This window comes from Lepisosteus platostomus, chromosome 20, assembly GCF_059453375.1.
Source record: "Lepisosteus platostomus isolate fLepPlt1 chromosome 20, fLepPlt1.hap1, whole genome shotgun sequence".
In the NCBI taxonomy this organism is placed as follows: Eukaryota; Metazoa; Chordata; class Actinopteri; order Semionotiformes; family Lepisosteidae; genus Lepisosteus; species Lepisosteus platostomus.
The window spans coordinates 653,318-674,945 of record NC_142630.1 but is presented as its reverse complement, the minus strand read 5'-3'; the positions used below and the strand labels follow the sequence as shown (position 1 = coordinate 674,945).

Here is a 21,628-nt window from a genome sequence, read left to right as displayed (position 1 = left end):
AAAAATGCAAGTGTTAAGATGTTCAGGGTATGCTGTGCTTCCTCAACAGAAGAGAATCTGTCTTTAGGAGTCACGAGTTTCCAGATATGTTGTTACACTCTATAATTTTCCTGGATTCTGGATTAAAAAGGGGCCTTTTCCTGGCATCTTTTTATGGGAAGACGTGCTTTCATGCACATACTCTGTAGGCCCTTCTTAAGACGTAAAAGTAATGTAACCCTCTGTATAAATGAAAATATAACCAAATGCTATCATATACATTTTCTCAATTGCTAAAGTGAATACAACCAGTTCTAAATAGTACACATGCTAACTACAGATCATGTGATATGACCATATTTGATATAAACCCCTTTTTTCCAAGCCGTAATAATAGATGGGTAATACTGACGTCATTCTTCAGAAACTTTTAACACTCATTTCTTCTTGGTCAGCGTTACAGTGGTTTTCTGAGTTTTCCGTGTCCAAGCTCTTCCTCTGGCAGAGGTTTCCTGTCCTCAGTCGGGGTCCTTGACCAGCCTTCTGGATGCCCCAGGGCTCAAAGAGCCTCAGGCTGCCCTCAGGCTGGGGTATCATGTGCCAAGACCTGCTTCTTGGTCAGCAGCCAGCCATGTGCATAATGGTGAAGAATTGGTAATGAATCCTTATTTCCTATCTCCCCTGATTAAAACCACTCACTGCTTCACTGGTGAAAGTGACCCTCCTGCCAAAGGCAGTTGAGCTGTGGAAACTTGATGTACTGTACTGCATTTGTGAAAACTGGCCTCAGATGTCACAGATACGAGAAAAGAAAGAATAAAGAGGGGCCATTTGGAGGGTGCCGCCTGGTAGATTTTTTTTCCTGCCACGGCTCAATAGCCAGCAGAAAGACAGGGTCAAGCATTTGCAAATCCACACCGTTTATATACCACTGCCTCCGAAATAGATCTTCTCATAAGTTTCATAATAGAGTCTGATGGCATTTAATAGGAAAAAAGATTAACCCATTAGCTTGAAACCATTTGGGACCCAAATCATTTATTTGGCCCAGTGACCCAAAATGAACATGGATCTTGCAAAAGAGCAATAAGCTATGGTCCTAGTGGCTGCCCATTAATGAGACCCTTACTCTGGGACAAGGACTGAGGTCTGACCCCAGCTGGAGGGATCATTTTTACCTCAGGGCGGCAGAGCACCTTGGCACAAAAGAAAGAGAGGCTGGAGAAGTGTGTCCAAGTGTGAATGTGGAGTCCACAAAGTGTGTAAGAGTAAACCAGATAGATCATTTTATCAGAAGAACTGGGCACTGTACACGGATGGATTTCTACTACAAAGGGTCTGAAAATGTGTCTGTATCCACACTTCTCACTCATCCAGACTTGGTCCTTTCTAATTATTTTTTAAATTCATCTGTTAAAACTAAAACTAAAAAAATCCATAGAAGAAACCATTATTTTTATTAGACGCTTCACTGTCTGTATTCAGTATCAGTTCTTAGAACAGGTACATATTAAAGACCCTTCTTAAGACGTAAAATTAATGTAACCTTCTGTAGAAATGAAAATATAACCAAATGCTATCATATACATTTTCTCAATTGCTAAAGTGAATACAACCAGTTCCAAATAGTACACATGCTAACTACAGATCATGTGATATGACCATATTTGATATAAACCCCTTTTTTCCAAGCCGTAATGATAGATGGGTAATACTGACGTCATTCTTCAGGAACTTTTAACACTAATTTCTTCTATAGAAGAAACAATTATTTTTATTAGACGCTTCACTGTCTGTATTCAGTATCAGTTCTTAGAACAGGTACATATTAAAGACAGATGACTTTTTATATATCTTGTAGTTTTTTTGGATGTTAACTTATTATTATCTTATTAGAAAATTGAATACCTTGTGTTTATAGGGTGTCGACCTGCTTCACACCTAAAGTCCCTTTCCTCTTCTTCCTCTTTGGATATTTTATGACACTTTTTCATAGAAGGCCTGGGTGGCAAAGCTGGATCTGTGTCCATAATCCAGTATGGGTCAAAGTATGGGTTGTTGGTTTACAGGTTAATAGTATTGAAAGAATGTGATTCTCCAGTAGCTGTAAGATGGAGTCAAATGAACAACTATATCTCAGTGGATTCCTTTTCCAGAAATCTATAATTTCTCAAGCACTGAGGCTGTAGATTTAATTGTTGCCCGTAAAATCTTGAGTACCTAGCATCGTGCTGTAGGAACATACATATACTGTAGATTTTAATAATCAGCTGTTAAAAGAAGGGAACGTTTTTTATTAGAAGGACGAGTAAATTGAATGTCTAAAGCAGCCTTGATCACAGCAAAAAAAAAATCATAGAAATCAATTTCCAGCTTCTTCCTTCACAGATGTGATGCATCCACAGTAAGGATGTAAGGATGAGAAGTGATATATGATAAAAACTAAATGTGTTTTTCTTCTCTCCTGAAAGTAGACTTAAGCACAGCAGTTAATCTACTTGACCTGAATGTTTACACGCACAGGACGAGGACTGGAATTTCAGAGCTTTGGCACTGTGCTAAACACACGGGGAACGCTGGCACGAGCCAGTCCACACATGTGCCACACATGTTTTAAACTTTCCCTGCAAGTAAAAAAAAAAGCTCTTCCACATGTGCTTCTCTCTGGCAAGGTTGTATTTCTTCATTAGCTATTCCCGGGGCTCAGGGAGTCCCAGAGGACGTCAGAGTACATTAATTTTCATCAGAACATCGAACCTTTCAGGTGTGAATGGCAGCAAGCAGCTGTCGAGGGGGCTTTCTCAACTCTATTACAGCTCATATATCTTCGGGCATAAACGCAGCAAATCATTGTCATTGGCAGGTGAAATGTAATCTGAGTTTTTTCTCTATTCCTTCTTTTGACTGACTTGACCACCAGCTTGCAAATGGCTTGTTTTGGAAATTTTCAATTAACCCTGTATCACTTTGAGTTGCTAATGGAATGAAATACAATTGTATGTGCATTTTATTAATATGCATTATATTATTGCACACTTTCTTTGGATAATAACAGTAACCAACTTTTATATTTACACACCAAATGTTTAGTCCTTATTACAGGATACATCTCTGTCTTGCATCCTGTAAGAAATGTATTTACATGAAACAAAAATGAATAGTTTCTTCCAATTCGAAAACACTGATTTGTGAGAGGAGATCCATTTTGAAGTACAGTACTGCCATGTTGTATATTCAAATGTATATTTTGTGTTAAAAAGGCTGAATAGGTACTTTATGTCTAACACAAATACTAAATATAGCTTATAGTGTATATACTGTATGAAACATTTATATGACACTTATGAAACTTACAGAAACTTATACAGTATGGCAGTCCTTTCTTATACATGATGTTGCTTAAATACACATTAGATACACAATTGTAGATATACAATTTCCAGGGTCATCATGTTATTAATGTGATAGTTTTACTATACAACTGTCTTGAGGGTAACAAAATCCAATATATACTTGCTTTATAAAAACATGTGCGAAATGTGTTGGAATAGTACTGTGATTCAGACCAAGCTATAGCTCCATTGACAATTTATAGTCAGTCTTAATGACTAAAGTCCAAGACAGATAGATATAAAAGCAATCGTTCTCTTTGCGCAGAGATTATTATTTGATCATAGTTGGTTCCCCCAGGGGTTTTTAAAGTAAATATATTGTGTAATTCCTCCCTCCATGGTACTTAGCACTCCCTGCTGACATTTCTACAAATTGCACATCTTTGGATGATCGTTTCCACTCAGAGAAGCCCAATGTTAATGTGGTAGAAGGGATTTTAAAATAATATGGGGCCACAGTATTAAAAACATTTGTTACATTTTGCTCATGAGAGACCACACTCTGGGACAAGCAATAAGGTAAGAGTCAGTAAAGACTTTGCACTTATTTTATGGAAAATACAATTAGTGTATGGGACGGGCACAAAACTGGAATATTGGCTTTTGAATGTAGTTCATTACTATAATGTATAAATTTAAAGCAATTTTTCTTCTTATTCTTTTGCAGATTTTTAAACTGTTCAAGATATTTACTAAATGCTAACAAAGTGAGAAATAAAACGAGGCCTTAAAATAGCAATGGGAGTAAAGTTTTCATACTGTATCTTAGGTTTTACGAAGAAGCATTTCTTGTCACAGTAGACACAGACTTATTTTCAACTATGCATGAAACTGTCCCCATGAAACTTTTAAGCTCTCCCCATTTTTGTTATGATAAATGCATTCTCTTTTTTTTTTTACTTTATACAATTTATCAAACAGTGGTTCAAAATGGAGCTGAGTTTTTACAATCATCTGAGGCACTGTAGTCAAACTGTGTACAACCTTTCCAGAGCTTGCTTTATAGCTAATTTAAAGTTAAATACTTTTCTCATCCAATTCTCTCGCTACTTTTTCCACTGAATTCTATTAGTAGTTTTACTGCAGGTCTCAACATGGGGTAAATTTGTTTGAAAAGAGCTAAGCTCATAAGTGTCATAAGTATGGTAGATAAAATGATATAAATAATGAGAATTTATTTGTTATTTGTGTCATTAGGTCTTTTGTCTACTCACCTTTTGAAACTGTTCAGAAGGCATTTTTAGAGATATAGGGGATACTATCTCCCTAAAGGATTTTCTTTAAATTAGTGGGGGGTGAAAAGATAACTGTTAATAAGAAGAAAAGCCAGAATAATGATTTATTGTTATTAGAACCCTGCAAGCCCAGTGGAACTGGAATACATTAAGTACATGAGAGAGCATGTCAACAACTAGTTCAGGCTCTGTTATTGTTTCTTAATTTCAGCTTTTCCCCTTCGGAATACCAACTGGCAGTCAAGTGAGAAATCCCAGTTTGGTTCACCTCTTTCTCTCCCATCTTCATCACTCTGTTTCTCCTTGTTTTCAAACATGTGTTTCAAGGAGGCCCTTTGCTGTGTACCATTACTGCACTTAAAATAATTACGACCTGATATGTTTATTTAAGCACTGAACCTGCCAGCAGTTCTTAGGTATTGAACCTTAAATTTTTTTCACCAAAGAAACTGTTCAGATCAGATCAGGATCTGGGAAGGGTTTAGTCACCAGGGGGGACTGGGATTAAACAGAAACACTTCGTTTGGATTTATGAATGGGTTATCTGAGTTATGTAGTGCTTTCTGCACTGCATGTTTGTTGCTCAATTGCAAAGTGTTTTTATAATGTAGTGTTTGACTTACAGTAAAGGCTCACTGGGACTCAGGAGTTCACTGTAGTTGAAATGCAATCCTGCAGAGCCTACATTTCATTTGGGTTCTGTTGGTGTTTGTTTTTTAATCTAGAAAGCCTTGATAGAAAAAACGAATGGCTTTTTTTAGTGAAGTGAACAGCATGTCATGTTTTTCCTCCCTGCATTATCCCAGGCCTGCTCACTTTATTAATTTGATGTGTTGAAAAGGGTAAAGTTCATAAACTGAGCGAGGGTGTGGCAGTGTATTTTTTACTCATTCTCTATTGTCCTTGGATAAGTCTGCTGTCTCCCTGCTCTTTGGCAGTGGTGTTTTGTTGTAATAAAAACCTTGGGAAAGAATTAGCAACCAATTTATTAAAACAAACGTTTTCTTATTTCACTGCCTGATAGCAGCAAGCATTATTTGAGATCAAGGTAATGGTCAAAAAGTGATATGTATGATGTGTAAGTACAAACCCCCATAAAGCATTAATATTAACTTATTTCTGACTACAGTATAGAGGGTTGAAGTGACATTAGAACTGTTGCCTTACATCAGTAGATTGAATTGCCTTTTACTTTTTTTTTAATTTGAGGAAACATGGTGTGGAATCTAGCACATGTGTGATTTCTCTTTGTGATTCTGCAATCGGTTCTGTAATTCAAGGAGAACAACACTGGCAGCTTAAGTGTAGACACATCTAAATTAATTCTTACATTTGTTCATGAGTTACTAGATGATCCTAATCTTGATCAAACAAAAATAAACAGTGGGTCAAAAGAAAACTCGTGCCTTTAATCCTTGGGGAAAAAGAAATGAATAGTATGTGTCTCAAAATTGAGACCTTGTGGTAAAAGAAAGGAATATGTCTGAATGTTTTGAATGAAGAAATATTTGTTGACATGGAGTTGGCCCCTGATTCCTGGTCTTTCGAGTGTCTTCAGCTGTCTTGAGAGGTGGCTCAGGCAGGAGTATATGTCAAGACTTGTCCAAGGTCACTCGGTAAATTAGTGGCTGATCCTGGAATTAAACCCAGTATTTCTTGGCTCTAAATTCTTGGCTGTGAGTGCAGGGTTATGCATACATAAAGTATGAGAAAAAAAACAGCTTCGGATTATGATCAGCCATTTGCATTCTAAAGCATCCTAACTTATTTTTACATTTTATGTACTGAACTCTATAAAATTTAATAAAAGTATTTTATCATGAAATCTTTCTGTAAAAAAAATCTTTCTATGCTTTCTTACCACCATTTTTGTGGAATACATTTGTGATTTATCTGACTAGTACACAGTAGTTTGTAGTATCTGTTAAGATAAGCCACAACCATGCTCGCATCTTTTTGACTATTCCATGCACAGTGTGCTTTTCAGTACGATTGCAGTTACTACTGTAACCTAAAGGTGAATGTACAGTTCCCTTTAATAACAAAAGATGGCTCATTATAGTCAGGCATAACAATTTATAGATTAATTTTCCAGCATACAGTTTTTAATTAATTGTACAGGCAGTCTTAAACACAGAGTACACAAACTGCCTGTGGTCTTCATAATTAATTTTAATGAAAGAAATTAAAAATTGGTGGGGTGTATTTAGATTGTTCTGCGGCACTGGTGTGGTTTCAAGCCCACTGGAGTGCTGCTATCACCAGGTTTTAGTTTTATTTTTTGTAGTTTTGACTTGCTACAAACACATTTCAGACACCACTTAGAATGTTATGTCCAATTCACAACATTAATTAACTCTACCTTTATTTGAAATATTAGATCCATGCCTTAAACATCTGACAGTGTAGAGTTCTGTTTATGTTGACCTTTGCTTCTGGAAAGTCTGATTGGTAAGAGATCTTCTGTGAGCTTGACTTTCATTTTAAGAGGTGCTACATTTTCTAACATCTTCTAAGCATTAATCATAAAAGCCATAAATTCATTTTAAATACTGTAGATTAACCCACCATTGCTATTACAATTAGTAATTTGTGTATACAATAGAAATGCTAGAATGCTGTACTCTTAAAATTTATTCAGATCATAGAAAACACTTTTTCTTGAGTCTTTGTTCAGAATAGTTTTTTCTGCAGTTTTGACCCTTTAGAGCTTATTATCCCTAGAAAAGTAAATGTTTTTTAATAAAAAAGGAAAGAAAAAACATGGATTGGTATGAGTTGGACTTTAGCCCGGATCCTATGATATGGCAGTCCATTAAGAGTTTCTAATCAACTTCTCCACCACAACCTTCACACTAAAATAGCCAAGTATTCTTTCAAGGATTATGAGTATTCAAGACACATTTGTTTTGGCACATGGTCAGCTGTGTTCAATATCTACCTGCTGTATTTTACCCACTAGGGATTATAAGTGGAAAGCAAAGAAGCACGTCTGTAATTACTGAAGTCATATAAACTCATTGTCCTTTAACTTAATATCTTTGTGGAAGGAAAGAACAAATCTCAGATAGCAGATTATTATATTTATTTAGATAATCATGTTTCTAGGCCCAATGCCCTTTAAAGATTCATTTTAGCGTAGGCGATAGCCCTTCAATTACTTGTTACTTAGCTTTGGTTACCTGATGTTCTAAGGGCCTGCTGGTGTGGTATGTTAGTCTTCAGCTTTACTGTCAGCATCCGACTGGAAATAAAACAACCTATCTTCATCTTCAGAGATGGCAGATGGTGCTGTCACGTTAGTCAAAGATTCGAGGCTCTGTCAGCTTAGCCAAGACAGCAGCATAAAGCTACCTGGGAATTCAATATCACAATCTCACTTACTGAAATATATTTAGGCTTTTTTTTTCCATCATCCATGCACCATACAGTATATGGTGGCACAACATGGGTGGACTTAATAGGAAAGAAATACGAAAAACAAAAACAAAAAAACAATTAAAAGGTCTGTATTTTGTGATTATTCCCACACTTAACACAAGTGTACATTTTAACAGATGACAGCCAAGGTTAAAGTCATAAGCAGTATTTCAGATGTTATATACAGTACTTACTGAGGATTTAGAAATGGAACAAATACTATTGTTCTACTACTAATGTATTTAATGCCTCTCAGTGTAGTTTTACATTGGCAGACTGAACAGTTCTTCTGCTTTCCTAGAGTGCTTGTGAGTGAGGATGTTTCTTGTGATTTCTTCTAGGCCGCTGCACATTCTGATCTGCAATGCTGCTGTGTTTGCTCAGCCCTATAAGCTGACAGAAGATGGCCTAGAGTCAACCTTCCAGATCTGTCACCTGGGACACTTCTACTTGGTTCAGGGCCTCCAGGAAGTGCTCCGCCGCTCTGTTCCTGCCAGAGTGATTGTGGTATCCTCAGAGTCCCACAGGTCAGATGGCTTCATGGGCTGCTGTAGATTCTGAGTTATAAAAAAAAAGAACTTGTGAAAGAAAGATTTCCTTTTTAAAAATAAAGTCCATATTGTGCAAACACAGGATCTAGCTAACGAATGATAAAGGCAGGAAAACAAATAATAAAATCATGTTCCGCATGTAGATTATGTTTATAGAAAGGAAGACAAATAACGTGCTTTACCGAAGAACCCCTAAGAAATCTTTCATATTGTAACTTACTGTATAGTGTCTTATGTCACCTCTTAAAAAAAAAACTAAACTTCTTTCTGCACTACAGTGGTCATTCTGAAGAATGACTCTACTCCTGTCATTCCCCACATTCCAGGCTGGACATTTTGGAAGAGAGGAATTGATTTTGGCTGGGGATGGAATAAAGATTGATTAAATCAGAATGAAACGACCTCAATAGATTTGCCATGCAGTAACCCCCAATGCTTTGCCAAGAACGTACTTGGAGTTATTCTAGCAGAAGAAGCAATGCAATTAAAGTCTTGCTCGATGAATTCCAACTGCTGCACACAGAGGAAGCTGGATATATATTGCAGATATTACAGATATAATCACAGGAGTGTGGCTACTACAATCAGGGCAAAGAGGTGATTGGCACAGTATATTTGTGTTCTATAAAAATGTTCTCCCTGATACCTAATGACTTTAACATCTGAAGCTAAATGCAAAACCTTTAGGTAAATAATATACAGTACTGTACACCTTATTAGTAATTAAGTGTTAAAAATGTTCACTTGTAATTGTTTTTTAGAATGAAGCACTGCAATGCTCAATTGCTCTTTGCTTCTGAGATTTATACTAGACTATCACATGAATTCATTTTTTTATTTTGAAATTGAAAATATTCACATTGCCATATACACAATCAGTTAAAAATGGATTTAGATAAAGTATCCACTTCATTATTTATGCAGGTGAGCCTAATCATTGTATTAGAGTGAAGAACTTTGCTTTAACAGTGCATGAAGGGGTTTTGCATCTCTGAGACACATCAGATTCTCTGAGTTTAAGAACGAAGCGGGGGATGAAATCTGCTTTCCCAGATCCACTGGCGCCCTGCGGCTGTGCTCCAGCACTGGGTCAGGAAGCCATGACACAAGCCAACTGTGGGAGATCCTGGGGTCACTTTAGTCTCTGTATTCCACAAGAAACTGCCGTGCAGCCAGAACATTCCGCAAAGGCAGGATTAGAGATTAAACAGGAGAAATTAAACAGGCACTGTGCTATGGGTTTAACTTTCTAAGAAAGGTGAAAAAACTATTAATATATAATATTATGGCTTCCATGACTCATACTTTATTTCAGGCTTATATTTTCCCGAATTGGACTGATTGAAGTCATTGAGGTTTTTTTTTTCTACTTATTTTATTTCATTTGGAAAAGCTAAGATGCTGACATTTGACCTGAAGTGAAGATTATTTTTCTAAGCCCCTTGCCATTATATAATACCTTGACCCTCAGGGACAGGTGAGTGTCAGTGAGGCTATGAGAGAATAGAGAGAAACACCAACCATGGTTTCAAATGAAAACTTTATCACTTCCAAACAGCAGGGCTTACACTGTAACTGACACAATGCAGATAGATTTTTTTTTCCTTGTTACATTAATACCAGCTAAAATGAAAGGAAAAAGCCGTAAACCATTGGTCAGGGGGAAATAAAAATTGCCCCCTCCTCCATACTATTAACAGAAAAGCGAGTTATCTAGTAATTAAATTCTAAGTCACATCTACACAAGCTTATCTTTATAGATTAAAATACAGTAGTAAAGTGAAAGGAAATGTTGTACAAACGCACTGCAACAAATTGGTGAAGTAAAATAGGAGCAAGTCTCCTACATGTTCTCTTTTGCGATGTGAGATGCATCAGATTCAGAACGTATTAAACACAATATACCACTACAGCAACAAGCAAGTGCAGGTCAATCAATATATAATTTGAGTATATTTGTCTATACTTATTGTATGTGTGACATACACATACATTATACAGATATTTATGGATGATACAGTATGTTAAGACTAATGTTATAGCTGGCACGCATGAAATAAGCAATTTAAAACAGGTCAAAGTCAGATACTGCATTTAGAAAATAATACATTTAAAAAGAAATTAATTTTGTGAGTTTACATCTGTATCCATATAAATAAGTCCAAAAATATATGTGAGCTATTATTTTAAATAGTGGCTACACCCTGCTATTTGAGAAAGAATGCCCCCATACTGTGTAACAGGCATATCAGACTGCAAATGTGTAAGATACACATTCTTTCTTCATAGTGTTGGTATTGAAGCAAATACCTAAAATCTTAATGGAACTAAGCTTGATCTTAGTTATTGTTAGGCCTAATCCAAGTAAGCCTGGAAAGTGAGATGGCATTTTGCCTCTCAGTTTTTTATAATTAAAAACATACTGTGTGGTGTGACTGGAGTATCTGTTGCACTGAATACGGCTCTAAAAAACAGACCCTCTCAGTAATATCATTGCCTTTTGTGTTTTTGAAGATTGAGGTGTGACATTGTGACTCTGTGGTAACAAAAGTTGTATAATTATGATGTGTTGTTTGTGGAAAATGTCAAACATCTGGCATTTAACAGCTCCGTCAGAGACAATTAAATAATATCATGTTGGGTCTTTGATTCGTGTTCAACCATGACATTAGTATACTGTGAAAACATTGCAGTCTGCCAAAGATCATTTCAACTCTGTTTACATTCATGTGTTTCAAGTTTGGAGTTCTTGCTTCTTTTGGAAACTCAGTCTAATGATTTAGAGCAGTCTCCCATGGGAGATACTAAAGATCGTAATGGCATCTAAAGAAACCGGTACTGGCAGTCGCAGGTTCTTGTGGCATGCTTTGTACTTGCAGTGTGTCCTATGTCATTTTTTTTTAAATAAAAAAAACAGAGGAACCTGATGTGTTGAGGAAAGAGTACATAGGACTTTTAGTCTTTACTAACAGTTTTGTGCTGGTTGTAAATGTTTTTGTACATATTAGACGTGTTTAATAGCTGCCTTATAAGCTATTAATTATTATTTAAGTACTGTAGCTTATAGAAAAAAGAAAGATTTTCCATTGACTTATTAGGTTAAAATGACTTTTGGTTAAAAGTACCCTTATTATATTTTGAAAAGCTATACAACTTTATTATAGTTTTCCTTAGATATATATTTTTATTAGATGCTTAAAAATGTATGCAGAGGTAATATGGAAGATCACCAGCTATTTTCAGATTACCTGTATTCTCTCTAGATGATTTGTATTCTCAATAAATTCCAGATACACAGATCTGGTAGATTCCACTGGAAAGATGGATCTTGCCCTGCTGTCTCCTTCCAAGAAAGAGTACTGGTCCATACTGGCCTACAACCGTGCCAAACTCTGCAATATCCTGTTTTCGAACGAACTCCACCGCCGGCTGTCTCCTCATGGCATCACCTCCAATGCAGTGCATCCTGGGAACATGATGTATACCTCACTTCACCGCAGCTGGTGGCTGATGACCTTGCTGTTTACTTTTGCTCGCCCCTTTACAAAATCCATGGTAAGTAAATGGGTGTTTACTCCACTCTTCTAAATAACTGCTGCGATGATACGTTTAACAGCAGTTTTCATTATTTGCTGCTGGCTGTCAAAATTAATCTGGTTTCTTAAAATGTGATCCATAGCTGATGTTGCAAATGGTCTTCAGTCTTTCAGAGTCTTCATATCTACAGTATTTAGCTACAATAGAACAGCTAAATGAGATTATTTCCTTTATGCCTTTTTAGCCTTATTTGTATGCTTCTAAAGGATGGATTAGTACTATGCATTTATAACCGAGAAAGTATGCTTGCATCGTTCATTTATTTCAAAATTAGCTTGGGTTTCTGAGGAGAGAATTGCAGATATTATTTAGTCTTATGTGTCTAACCTACAGTAAATGTATGGAATTGTTTATATAACTGTAGACATGATTGTGTTTTGGTGGAAATAGAATGATAAAGTACTTCTTATTGATAGACTGTGGTTCGAGGAACCTAAAAAAGTTGAGTAGTAGAGTAGTCAATGTACCTATGGGATAAAATGGTACTGTATGTGGTATAACTTTAGATAGTAGCATTGTTGCAAAAGTATATTGTGTTTGCTTAAGTGGTGCTATGATTATTTATAACAACAAAGCCTGAAAGACTGCTATGCTTTGTTCAAACACATTGGTGCATAATCTTTATGGTTCAATGTCTTGCCCCATTCTTTATTTGCCCCCTTCTGTATTGATTGCCTGCTTTATTTAGAAACCATGTTTTTTTAAGGCAATTAAAATCCGAAAATGTGTTTTTTTTCATTAAGTCAACAAATCATCGTGTGATTGTTTTGGACAGGAACAAGTTTACTTTGTTCTGTGTTACTTTTCATCTGTGTTCACGTGTTAAGAGGTGTTGTCCTTTGCTTTATGCAAATGCTTTATCCTGGCTCCTAAGTAGAGAGTGTGAAGAACATTTATGAGTTTAACAGCCCTCTCTCACACAAAACAATTTTACCACTGTAAAATTGAAAACTTTATTAATGCTCTTTTATAAAGTGTGCAACATACGTATTGTTTTATTTTAATTTCAAATGTTCAGATCACATCAGTAGTGTCATTGCCCTTTCACCTTTTCCAGGACTTAACGACTTTGTTGTTTGTCTTAAAGGGAGGCATTGTGAAGTCTAGAGACCTGTTTTCATTGGGTAAATGTTGATGTTCCATAGAAAAAACGCATGGGGCCATATCAGGCTGTGCTGTGTTATCATGCTGCACTAGTACAATCCTTCATTCTGCAAAATATTGTTTTTGGCAGATATAGGAGCATGAAAGGAATATTATTTTGTAGAGTACTGAGGACTAAGCAGATGTCTTAGGGATACCTGTTTTTGCTTTCTTTACCCCTGTCCTTTTTTTCTGAAAATTGTTGCACTGCTCAATAGGTCAGGTTTTGTAGAAGCCATGAGACTATTCGGTTACTCTTTCCGGATTCTCTGCTTTGCCAGCCACTGTGCTACAGCTTTTCACAGATGTATTTCTCCTTGACTTTTTCCATGGATTTGAATAAAGTACTACTCCTATTTCAGAGACATAAATTATCTGGAGACAAGCTGAATACTGTCCCAATGAACACCTTTATAATCTAGCACATAGCTCTTTAGACGAGCGCCCTCCAGAATGGAATGAAGCTATAGAGTGTCACACTGTGGGATTGATCTGAATGGTTCTTTAGATGTGCAATTATTTGTTATGATTGACAGTTTTGGACTTGCTCTTCACCAACAGCAGAGCAAACTTTGGCATATTGAACTGTGTTGTAGGGTTCTTGGGTATTAAGGCAACCAGGCATTTAAACTACTGTGTGTTAGCCAGACCTTTGCATTAGAGGACGTCTAGCTTATACATTATATCTCACACTAAGAATCAACAGTAGTATTTCTCTTAGGAGGAGCCACTGACTTTCATGTGCTTTTGCCTGAAGTGACAAGCATGCAAACAGCTGAGCTATAAAAGTGAAATATTATAATTTATTAGAAGCCATGTACGGCAGCCTTTGCTATCAGGTTTGTATAACAAGCAGGTCCTTTGGGTCATATACACTCTTTAGTGAATGCTCTTGTAAGATTATCCAGTTTTGAGCACTTGCACTGAAGATAAAATAAGAACTGTTAATGTATCTTTATTTTCAATGCAATGCCAATGGAGTGTGAGAAGGGTTTTAAAATAGATGCAATTATAACCACATCTTTCTATTATAACCACATTCTTCATCACGGCAGACAATAACAGTGTATTAGCAGGGCTGACAATCAAGGTCAGTGCTGGTGACAATTCTATTAATTGTTTGTAATAATGAATCAAAATTAACTTAGATTCATGTCACAAAAAGATAAAAATGTGCAATTGGTTTCTGTATCATTGTTATTGAACCTCTCCAGGGCCTCTTTAAAAGTTATATATTTTTTCCTACTTGCCTTTCAGCTCAGTTTTAGCAAAACACTGTGCTTTAGATTGCAGTAAAGCAAAAAAAACCTCATTGTTTCATGTGACTGATAACATATCATGAGTGAAAGTTAAGTTTTTCTTCATACAGTTAGTAAATCCAGGAGGTGACTGCAGTGTAATCTGAATGGACAGCCAGAGTTCTATAATGGTGTAGGCTGGTGGGAGCAATGTGTACCTACCTCTGTACTGTGCAGGTGTTTGTTTCGGGTTTTTCTTTTTGGTGCTGACGGTTGTGTATAATTTGTCAGTCTGTTGCAGGAGAGTTTTTGCTATGAAATGAGATAAATGTTTTGATTATATAAAACTGAAAGAGGTAATATTTTAACATTAAAATCTCAGTGGTGTGTAAATGCAAATATCAAATATCATGATGTTTCAGTGGTGTAATGTACATCTGGCCCTGAGGCGAAAGGAGACAAATACTCTTCTTCTGGGTATACACTTCACAGAAAATAGGTACTGTATATTGCAAGGAGACCCTAATTGAGTTAATGGGAGGCAGGTCTCAAAGAATTTTATAGCAATTCCACTTTAAAGTTTACAGCTGCAGACATGCAGACTTGCAGGCTTGTGTTTCCTATGGAGAAAGACAAAGCAAATAAAATTAATGATGGATTAAGATCTTAACAAAACCTGTCAAGAAATATTTAACTTTTCTCTTTGCACATCAAGTGGGAATCCCATTGTCTTTAATTTTACTGTCTGTCTAAACTGCAACAGTTTAATAAGGCACAGAGACAAAGGTTTCGCTTGTACTGTATGTCACAGATTCTTCTTTTCATGAAAGATGGAACTTCCAGACTGCAGTATAAAAAATCAATGACAGCAGTTTTATTATGCTAATGAATGCACATAGGTGCATTTCCATTTTTGTAGAGTATTTTGGTTTTGATTATTGCTTTTGAAATAAAAACTGTAAATTTATCAAAATTGTACATTTATGATCGGGAGACTTTTTTTATTTTCGTTTTCTTGGTCAGTGCCTGATTTGATAGGCCATTGGATTATACAAAAAAACAAGAACAAAACCTCTCTATGTCTCCTTTAGACTCTTACTGTCATCAATTTCAAGGTGTTTTTCAATGTCTGCCACCTTCATTCTTTGTGTGAATTTCTGCTCGGGGCGTCTCGATTTATTTAAACACCCTCTATTTCTGTAAAAACACTGCAGTACTTTAAACAGCCCAGCAACCAGCTCCACATCTTAACCCACCTTTAGTCATCTCTACCAATGCAGCTCACCGTTTTCTAAAGGAGGCCAAATTCATCTTGCAGAGCATGTAGTGTTTGTTCAGCTGGGGAGCTTATTTATTTGAGGTTTCAAGAAAAATCTCTTCAGATTTTCGAAAAAAGTAACTGGGTAAACATAAGAGCTGTTCAAGTAATAGGAAACTAGAGGGTCCGGACTTCTTGAAAAGTGTGGCCACAAGAGCTCTAAGGAGTCCAAAGAAAACAGTGTATCAAAACCCTGGAACTAGCACATATCTCTCCCCACTATTTCCAATGTTAAATTACAGCACAGCTCTTTTTTCTCAGCTATAGAGTGGAGTGTGAGAAAATGAGCATAATCATGACCTCTCATTAATGCATGGGTATTTTTCTACTGTGATCTTTGTTTTGTTCAGAAAACATCTATGTGTTGGTTTGAACATTCAAAGAAAGGTACCTGCAGCACAGCACAGGATGCTTAACTGACTGAATACAATACCTGTAAATCTTGACAGAGTTTTTGAATTAGCACTGACTGGGCTGAGGCTTTGCCAGACCCAATCCACACCTGCAAGCAATCCTAGATGAAAATTGTGCAGAAATGTTATTTAAACGATAGGCAAACAATCTTTTCTTTATAACACACCTAATGTCAGTCTTCTGAAGTGAGCTAGAATGAACGTTACTGTTAATCTGGACAATGTTATTTTACGTGTTTGAACTCATGGTGCCTATAATCACTTTCCTCAGCAGTGCTGGAAAGTATAGGGAATGTGCACGATTTCTGCTTCAGCAATCCACTCTTCAGTCTATACATGCATCTGTGCTGCTGCCCAGGTGTTCCCCATGCAAGTGTACAGTTTCCAACCAGTATCGGATCATTTATCATGCATTCTGTACTGCTGTACTTGAGATATAAAACACATACACAGACTTAATTTAAAATTAATTAACACTTGTGTGTTGCACGGAATATAAAATGGCATTGCTATTAAAATGATCTGATGCTGCCTGGATCACAAGGTTGAACTGACAAGAGCTGCTTTAGGGAGTTCTGCCATGGATTGTCTTGAGGTTCAAAGTGGCAAATGTGTGTCATGGAGAAGCACTACAGTAATAATGTGGTGTAATTCTGCCATTCTGTTTGAGTGCCATAAGCTTGGCTCTTGGCTCGTTCGTGACCTGTCTGACTGATGACAGCAAAAGTACAGGGGAATTGTGGAAGGTCTTTTCAGATTAAGAGGAGCCAAAAACCATGAAGTAGCACCATTAGATCAGTGGAAGAGAAACCTCAAACCAACTTCCATCTGAGCTTAGTACAGTAAGTGAGGTCAGAGAGTGGAGGAAAGGACTCACACAGCAGAATCATACTGTCCAAAACCACAGGTTAAAACTTCCCTAGAAACCATTTGAACTTAAGGTCAAAGCTTGCATAACAAACATACATCTCTTTTGTTATGTAAGTACTTACCTTTTCTGAAGCACTGTTTGCTGTAATAGTAAGCCAAGCACTTTCAGAAATAACACAGACACTGTACACTGAATGTTTGCCATGGAGTGGTGCTCATTTTATGTGTTCTTATTTTCATATACCACTAATAAAAACCCTTTGTTTAGCTTTCCATTTTTTTCAAATTGACATCTGCTTGTTAATGACAGATTGGTGAAACTCTGTATTATTAAGGCCATGCAATTTAGTAAAATGGTTTTACTAAATAATGTAGTTAATTCAAAATGTAATTAATTCTAAGATAAAGAAGTTCTAGTTTAGAAAATTAAATGTATTTATCTACAGTTTGTATTATTTTTAGTTCAGTTTTGGACCGAAAAGGCTGAGTAGTATAATATTTGCTTCTTGCTTTGTGGAGATCATTATCTTGCAGAGTTTCTTTTCTGTTACATTTAACATGTGGCTGCACATTTAATTGAACAAAAAATAAATATTTAGGCTTTTTAATTACTTTTTCAGAGGAGGAGCAGGTATTAGTAGATGATAACCACTAATAACTGTGGTTCTAATTAACATAACTGCTTTTACATCTTCTGTGTTATCTTGATCATTTCTCATGAATATTTGTTTTCCTCTGTCAAAGTGCTTTTTCATATTCATTGACTGTTGCCAACATATCAAGCTATAAAAAAAATAATGAGGTTTCAGAGTAAATAAATACAATACTTGGTTTCCAGATAATTATAGTATATACAGAATATATAAAAAAGTTGATTTGTTAATTAATTTTTGCGGTCTAATTTGCTGAATCTGCTGCTCGTTTTCTCAATAAAGACCCCACATGGAGTCTGAATAGTGGCTCCTATTTAAAAACTGAGAGATGATAAAGCACTAAAAGAGCATACCCCTTCATAAAATCCTGTCCTGGAATTGCTCCTGACATTAAGGTGCTTAATAAAACAGTAATATTATTTCATTTATTGGTTGCAGTGGTGTGAAGATGTTATCATTTTAATTGCTTGTACACACTACTAGGATCCATGGAGATTACATTAGGCTGCAAGCATAAGCATAATGTTGACAGGAGAGGGCCAAAAACAATATTAAACCAGTGCATAAACCATCAAGCTCCTATTTTCTTTAAATTAATTTATTTTTTGTTTTACATATTGAAGTGATTTATTGTATGCCTTTAAAACCTTTTCTTAATATACAGTATAGGGAGTTGGAAAATGAACTTCCTCATAGCCTTTGCAGATATATTGTTCTGTATTAATGATGTCTTATCTGCTGGCATGTTTAATTTTTAAAATCACTTTAATATGTGCTTATGGCTTTTTAATATCGGTGTTTGGTGTATAGTTTTATAAATGCAATTGGATTGACATCAAAAGATGCCACAAGTTTTATTTAAAAATTAAATATTTTAGTTTTATATAAAGGAATGTTATTTACAGGAGAAACTTTCAAATAAAATTACGTTATTGACCTCTGAGAAGTCAAGGGATAAACCTATGGATAATATGGTCACTACATAGTATAATACCATTTCAAGTTTTATACTTTAATCCACTTGAAAGTCAATAAAGATTTTTTTGCCAAGGTGTCTCAAAAATCAATTGTACTTTTAAAATTTGCCTCATTTGGAACCCTCATTTTTTTCTATCACTGATGTTTTCCTCCATTTACTAGTACAGATATAACCGTGTTATAATACTATAATATAGTTATAATAATAAAACCAATTTCATTCTGCCATGTAGGAAAACCCAGGTCTGCTTGTGAATGTCTTTGTTGCAGTAGAAAGAGTTGCGAAGCCCGAGATTGTTACTGGAATATTGTTCAAGAAGTCTAATGCATTATAATTTTACCTTCCATATCATAACATACAGTATGTGGGCCAGTATCCATTCCCCAACCACCTTTTGTCTTTTCCGGTGAGCATTGAAAGACAAGGGGGTTTGTTATGTCTATGATAGCATTGTTTTCTTCTTAATTTTTCTTTTTCTTTGTAGTTTTCATTGATTGGTGCAACATACACTTTGAATATGGTGTACTCTAGTGTCAGGATCGAAATCCCTCTACCATATAACTTTAGAGTCCCACGATGTCGATTTTATTTCTGTCCATCTCTCTTATCATTTCTAAAAGCTTTTTTATGGTGATGGAACCGTAAGATCCACCTCCTTTTTGATCTGGGTAAGGGACCAACACAGGTGGAGTTTAGTTACTCTAAATTGTCCCTTTTTGAGGGAACTTGGAGGAAATGTAATATCTGAAGGGCAGAGGTTGTGCTCCCATTGCAACCAGGTTGGGCTCCCAGTTATGGGACTGCAGGAGCCCAATAGATGGTGTAAACTTTCAGAGAGAGGACATTTCTAGTGTTTTCACCTGGGAAATGATTGGGTCCACATGAGAAGAAAGGAGAATTACACTTTCTCTTTAATGTTTTTCCACTAAAAGAGAACATGTAATGATTTTTTAAAATGTATTTCCGGCTGTATGTCTGTATTTAATTAGTATTCAATTCAAGTGGCATTCCCTAGCCATAGTGACTAATACGAAGCTGTGCACCCCACCTACTTAACTACCAATACCACATGGCCCCACATGGTGTCACAATATTTCTGTGTGTTTTTTGGTTGGGGAGATGCAGCTGCAGTCATACCCCGTTATCTGTTGGGGTAACAGTACCTTATAATAATACAACAGCACAGCAAGAAATATAAATAAAAAGTAAAGTAGCCTTAAGCATGGGTTTTAATTTTGTATTACCTTGAACCTTTTATTCATCGTCTGTTGTAGTGGTGTACAGGCTATTTTTTATTTTCATGTTTTCTTAATTTGTGGAGGTTTAAATGTTTGTATTTTGTGCGTTACGATGAGCGGGAGATAGAAGCTTGATCACTGCCTCCTGTCCTGTTATCTGAAAGCATCATTTGATCAGCGGGTGTTTTGGTGAAGATATTTTGCACTCTGGAGATTTTTACCTCGTGGTCTTATAAATGTATTTGAATAAATTCTTCATTATTTCTGTTCCTGTTCTGTCCAGTTGTTTTCCTTAAAATAATTTTCGTAGTCAGCCAGCCCGCGAATGCCTCACTAGTTTGTTTTACTCGTTTGCACTAACTTCTTTTAAGGTTTGCTTTTCCTTTCAGCCAAGGGACTGTTTTGGCTTCAAAGCACACTTCCTCACTTTGCAAAGTATAGAAGATATTGCCTTAAGATAAAGGGAACTCATTTCCCTCTGAAATACAATGCAATAATTACAAGCCTGGTTTGAATTGCTATACAGTATATAACACTGTATACAAATGAGATCTGGCTTCCAAAGAATTAAACTTACAGGTACAAATGAAATAGCTTTTTTATCCTTTGTTTAACCGGAAGTGTCAGCTGAGAGTGAATTCTCATTTACAGTGATGACCTTGAGAGAATAAGAGATGCAAACAAGAGGAAGACATTCAGCTCATTTGGTAGTTTAGCAGCTAAGTGAAACTAAAATGTCCTCCTGCCATCCCTCAGACACAACTTGTGTATATAAGCATTTTCTACTGTCTGTTTAAAATTAATTTATTTTAAACCCTTTTAGTTTACATTTTTGATCCTGTGTAATCGTGTCACTGCTGAATGTAAAATATCCTCCTTTATGACCCTGTCTGTACCCTACTGTATATGGTATGAGATCTCTTGTTCTAGACTCAAGAGGTTTAGCTCCCATATCATACTGAATGATAAGTGCCTGAGACCAGGAACCATTCTTGTTTTTTTTAACTCTGTCATAACATCGTTAGAACATCATATGGGTTCGGTATGGTGACCAAGTCTTAACAATTATCTAAATAAGGTCTTTCTATTGCTTGCAAAGTTTAATCATGAATTTTGTGGATTTAAATTCTGTTTATATCTACCCACACATTCTGATTTATTTTATTTATTCACTGCTATCACTTCTAAGTGTCCATTTATGTAGAAAGCCATTTCCTGGAGTACTCTGAGAGAAGCTGCCTTGCTCAAGGGTGCATCAGCAGCATCCCACCCACAATTGAACACGACTCTCTGGTTCAGAGACCAGAGCCCTTACTACTGTTACTTCAACACTGACTGCTACAGGCGTTGCTTGTACCTCATAGCTGACAACTGAAGGAGCTTTTAAGGGTCTGTTGTTATTGTATCTGTTGTTGTAACACAAGCCTGTCTTATATTAAATGAACTTTGAGATGCTGATACTGTCGTTTTGAATATGTTCTTTCTCCAGTGCTCAGCTTGGCCAGAGACTTCATGCTGTCTGCGTAGAGGTTAATTTAAATCACCTCTGACAGAAACTTGTAAAAGCCCTCTGAGATGAAGGGCTTCACAGCTTGAGAGCTC

The 21,628-nt window shown here is 36.2% G+C and overlaps 1 protein-coding gene across 3 annotated transcripts in view; it reads left to right on the top strand.

The window, feature by feature from the left end:
- Window positions 1–21,628, top strand: part of wwox (WW domain containing oxidoreductase) — a 379,609-nt gene that overhangs the window by 106,857 nt on the left and 251,124 nt on the right. For all 3 annotated transcript variants that reach the window (XM_088614153.1, XM_088614154.1, XM_088614155.1), the window contains exons 7-8: window positions 8,368–8,553; window positions 11,868–12,132. In XM_088614153.1, the coding sequence (XP_088470279.1) occupies window positions 8,368–8,553; window positions 11,868–12,132 (451 nt within the window). The remainder of the gene's footprint in view (window positions 1–8,367; window positions 8,554–11,867; window positions 12,133–21,628) is intronic.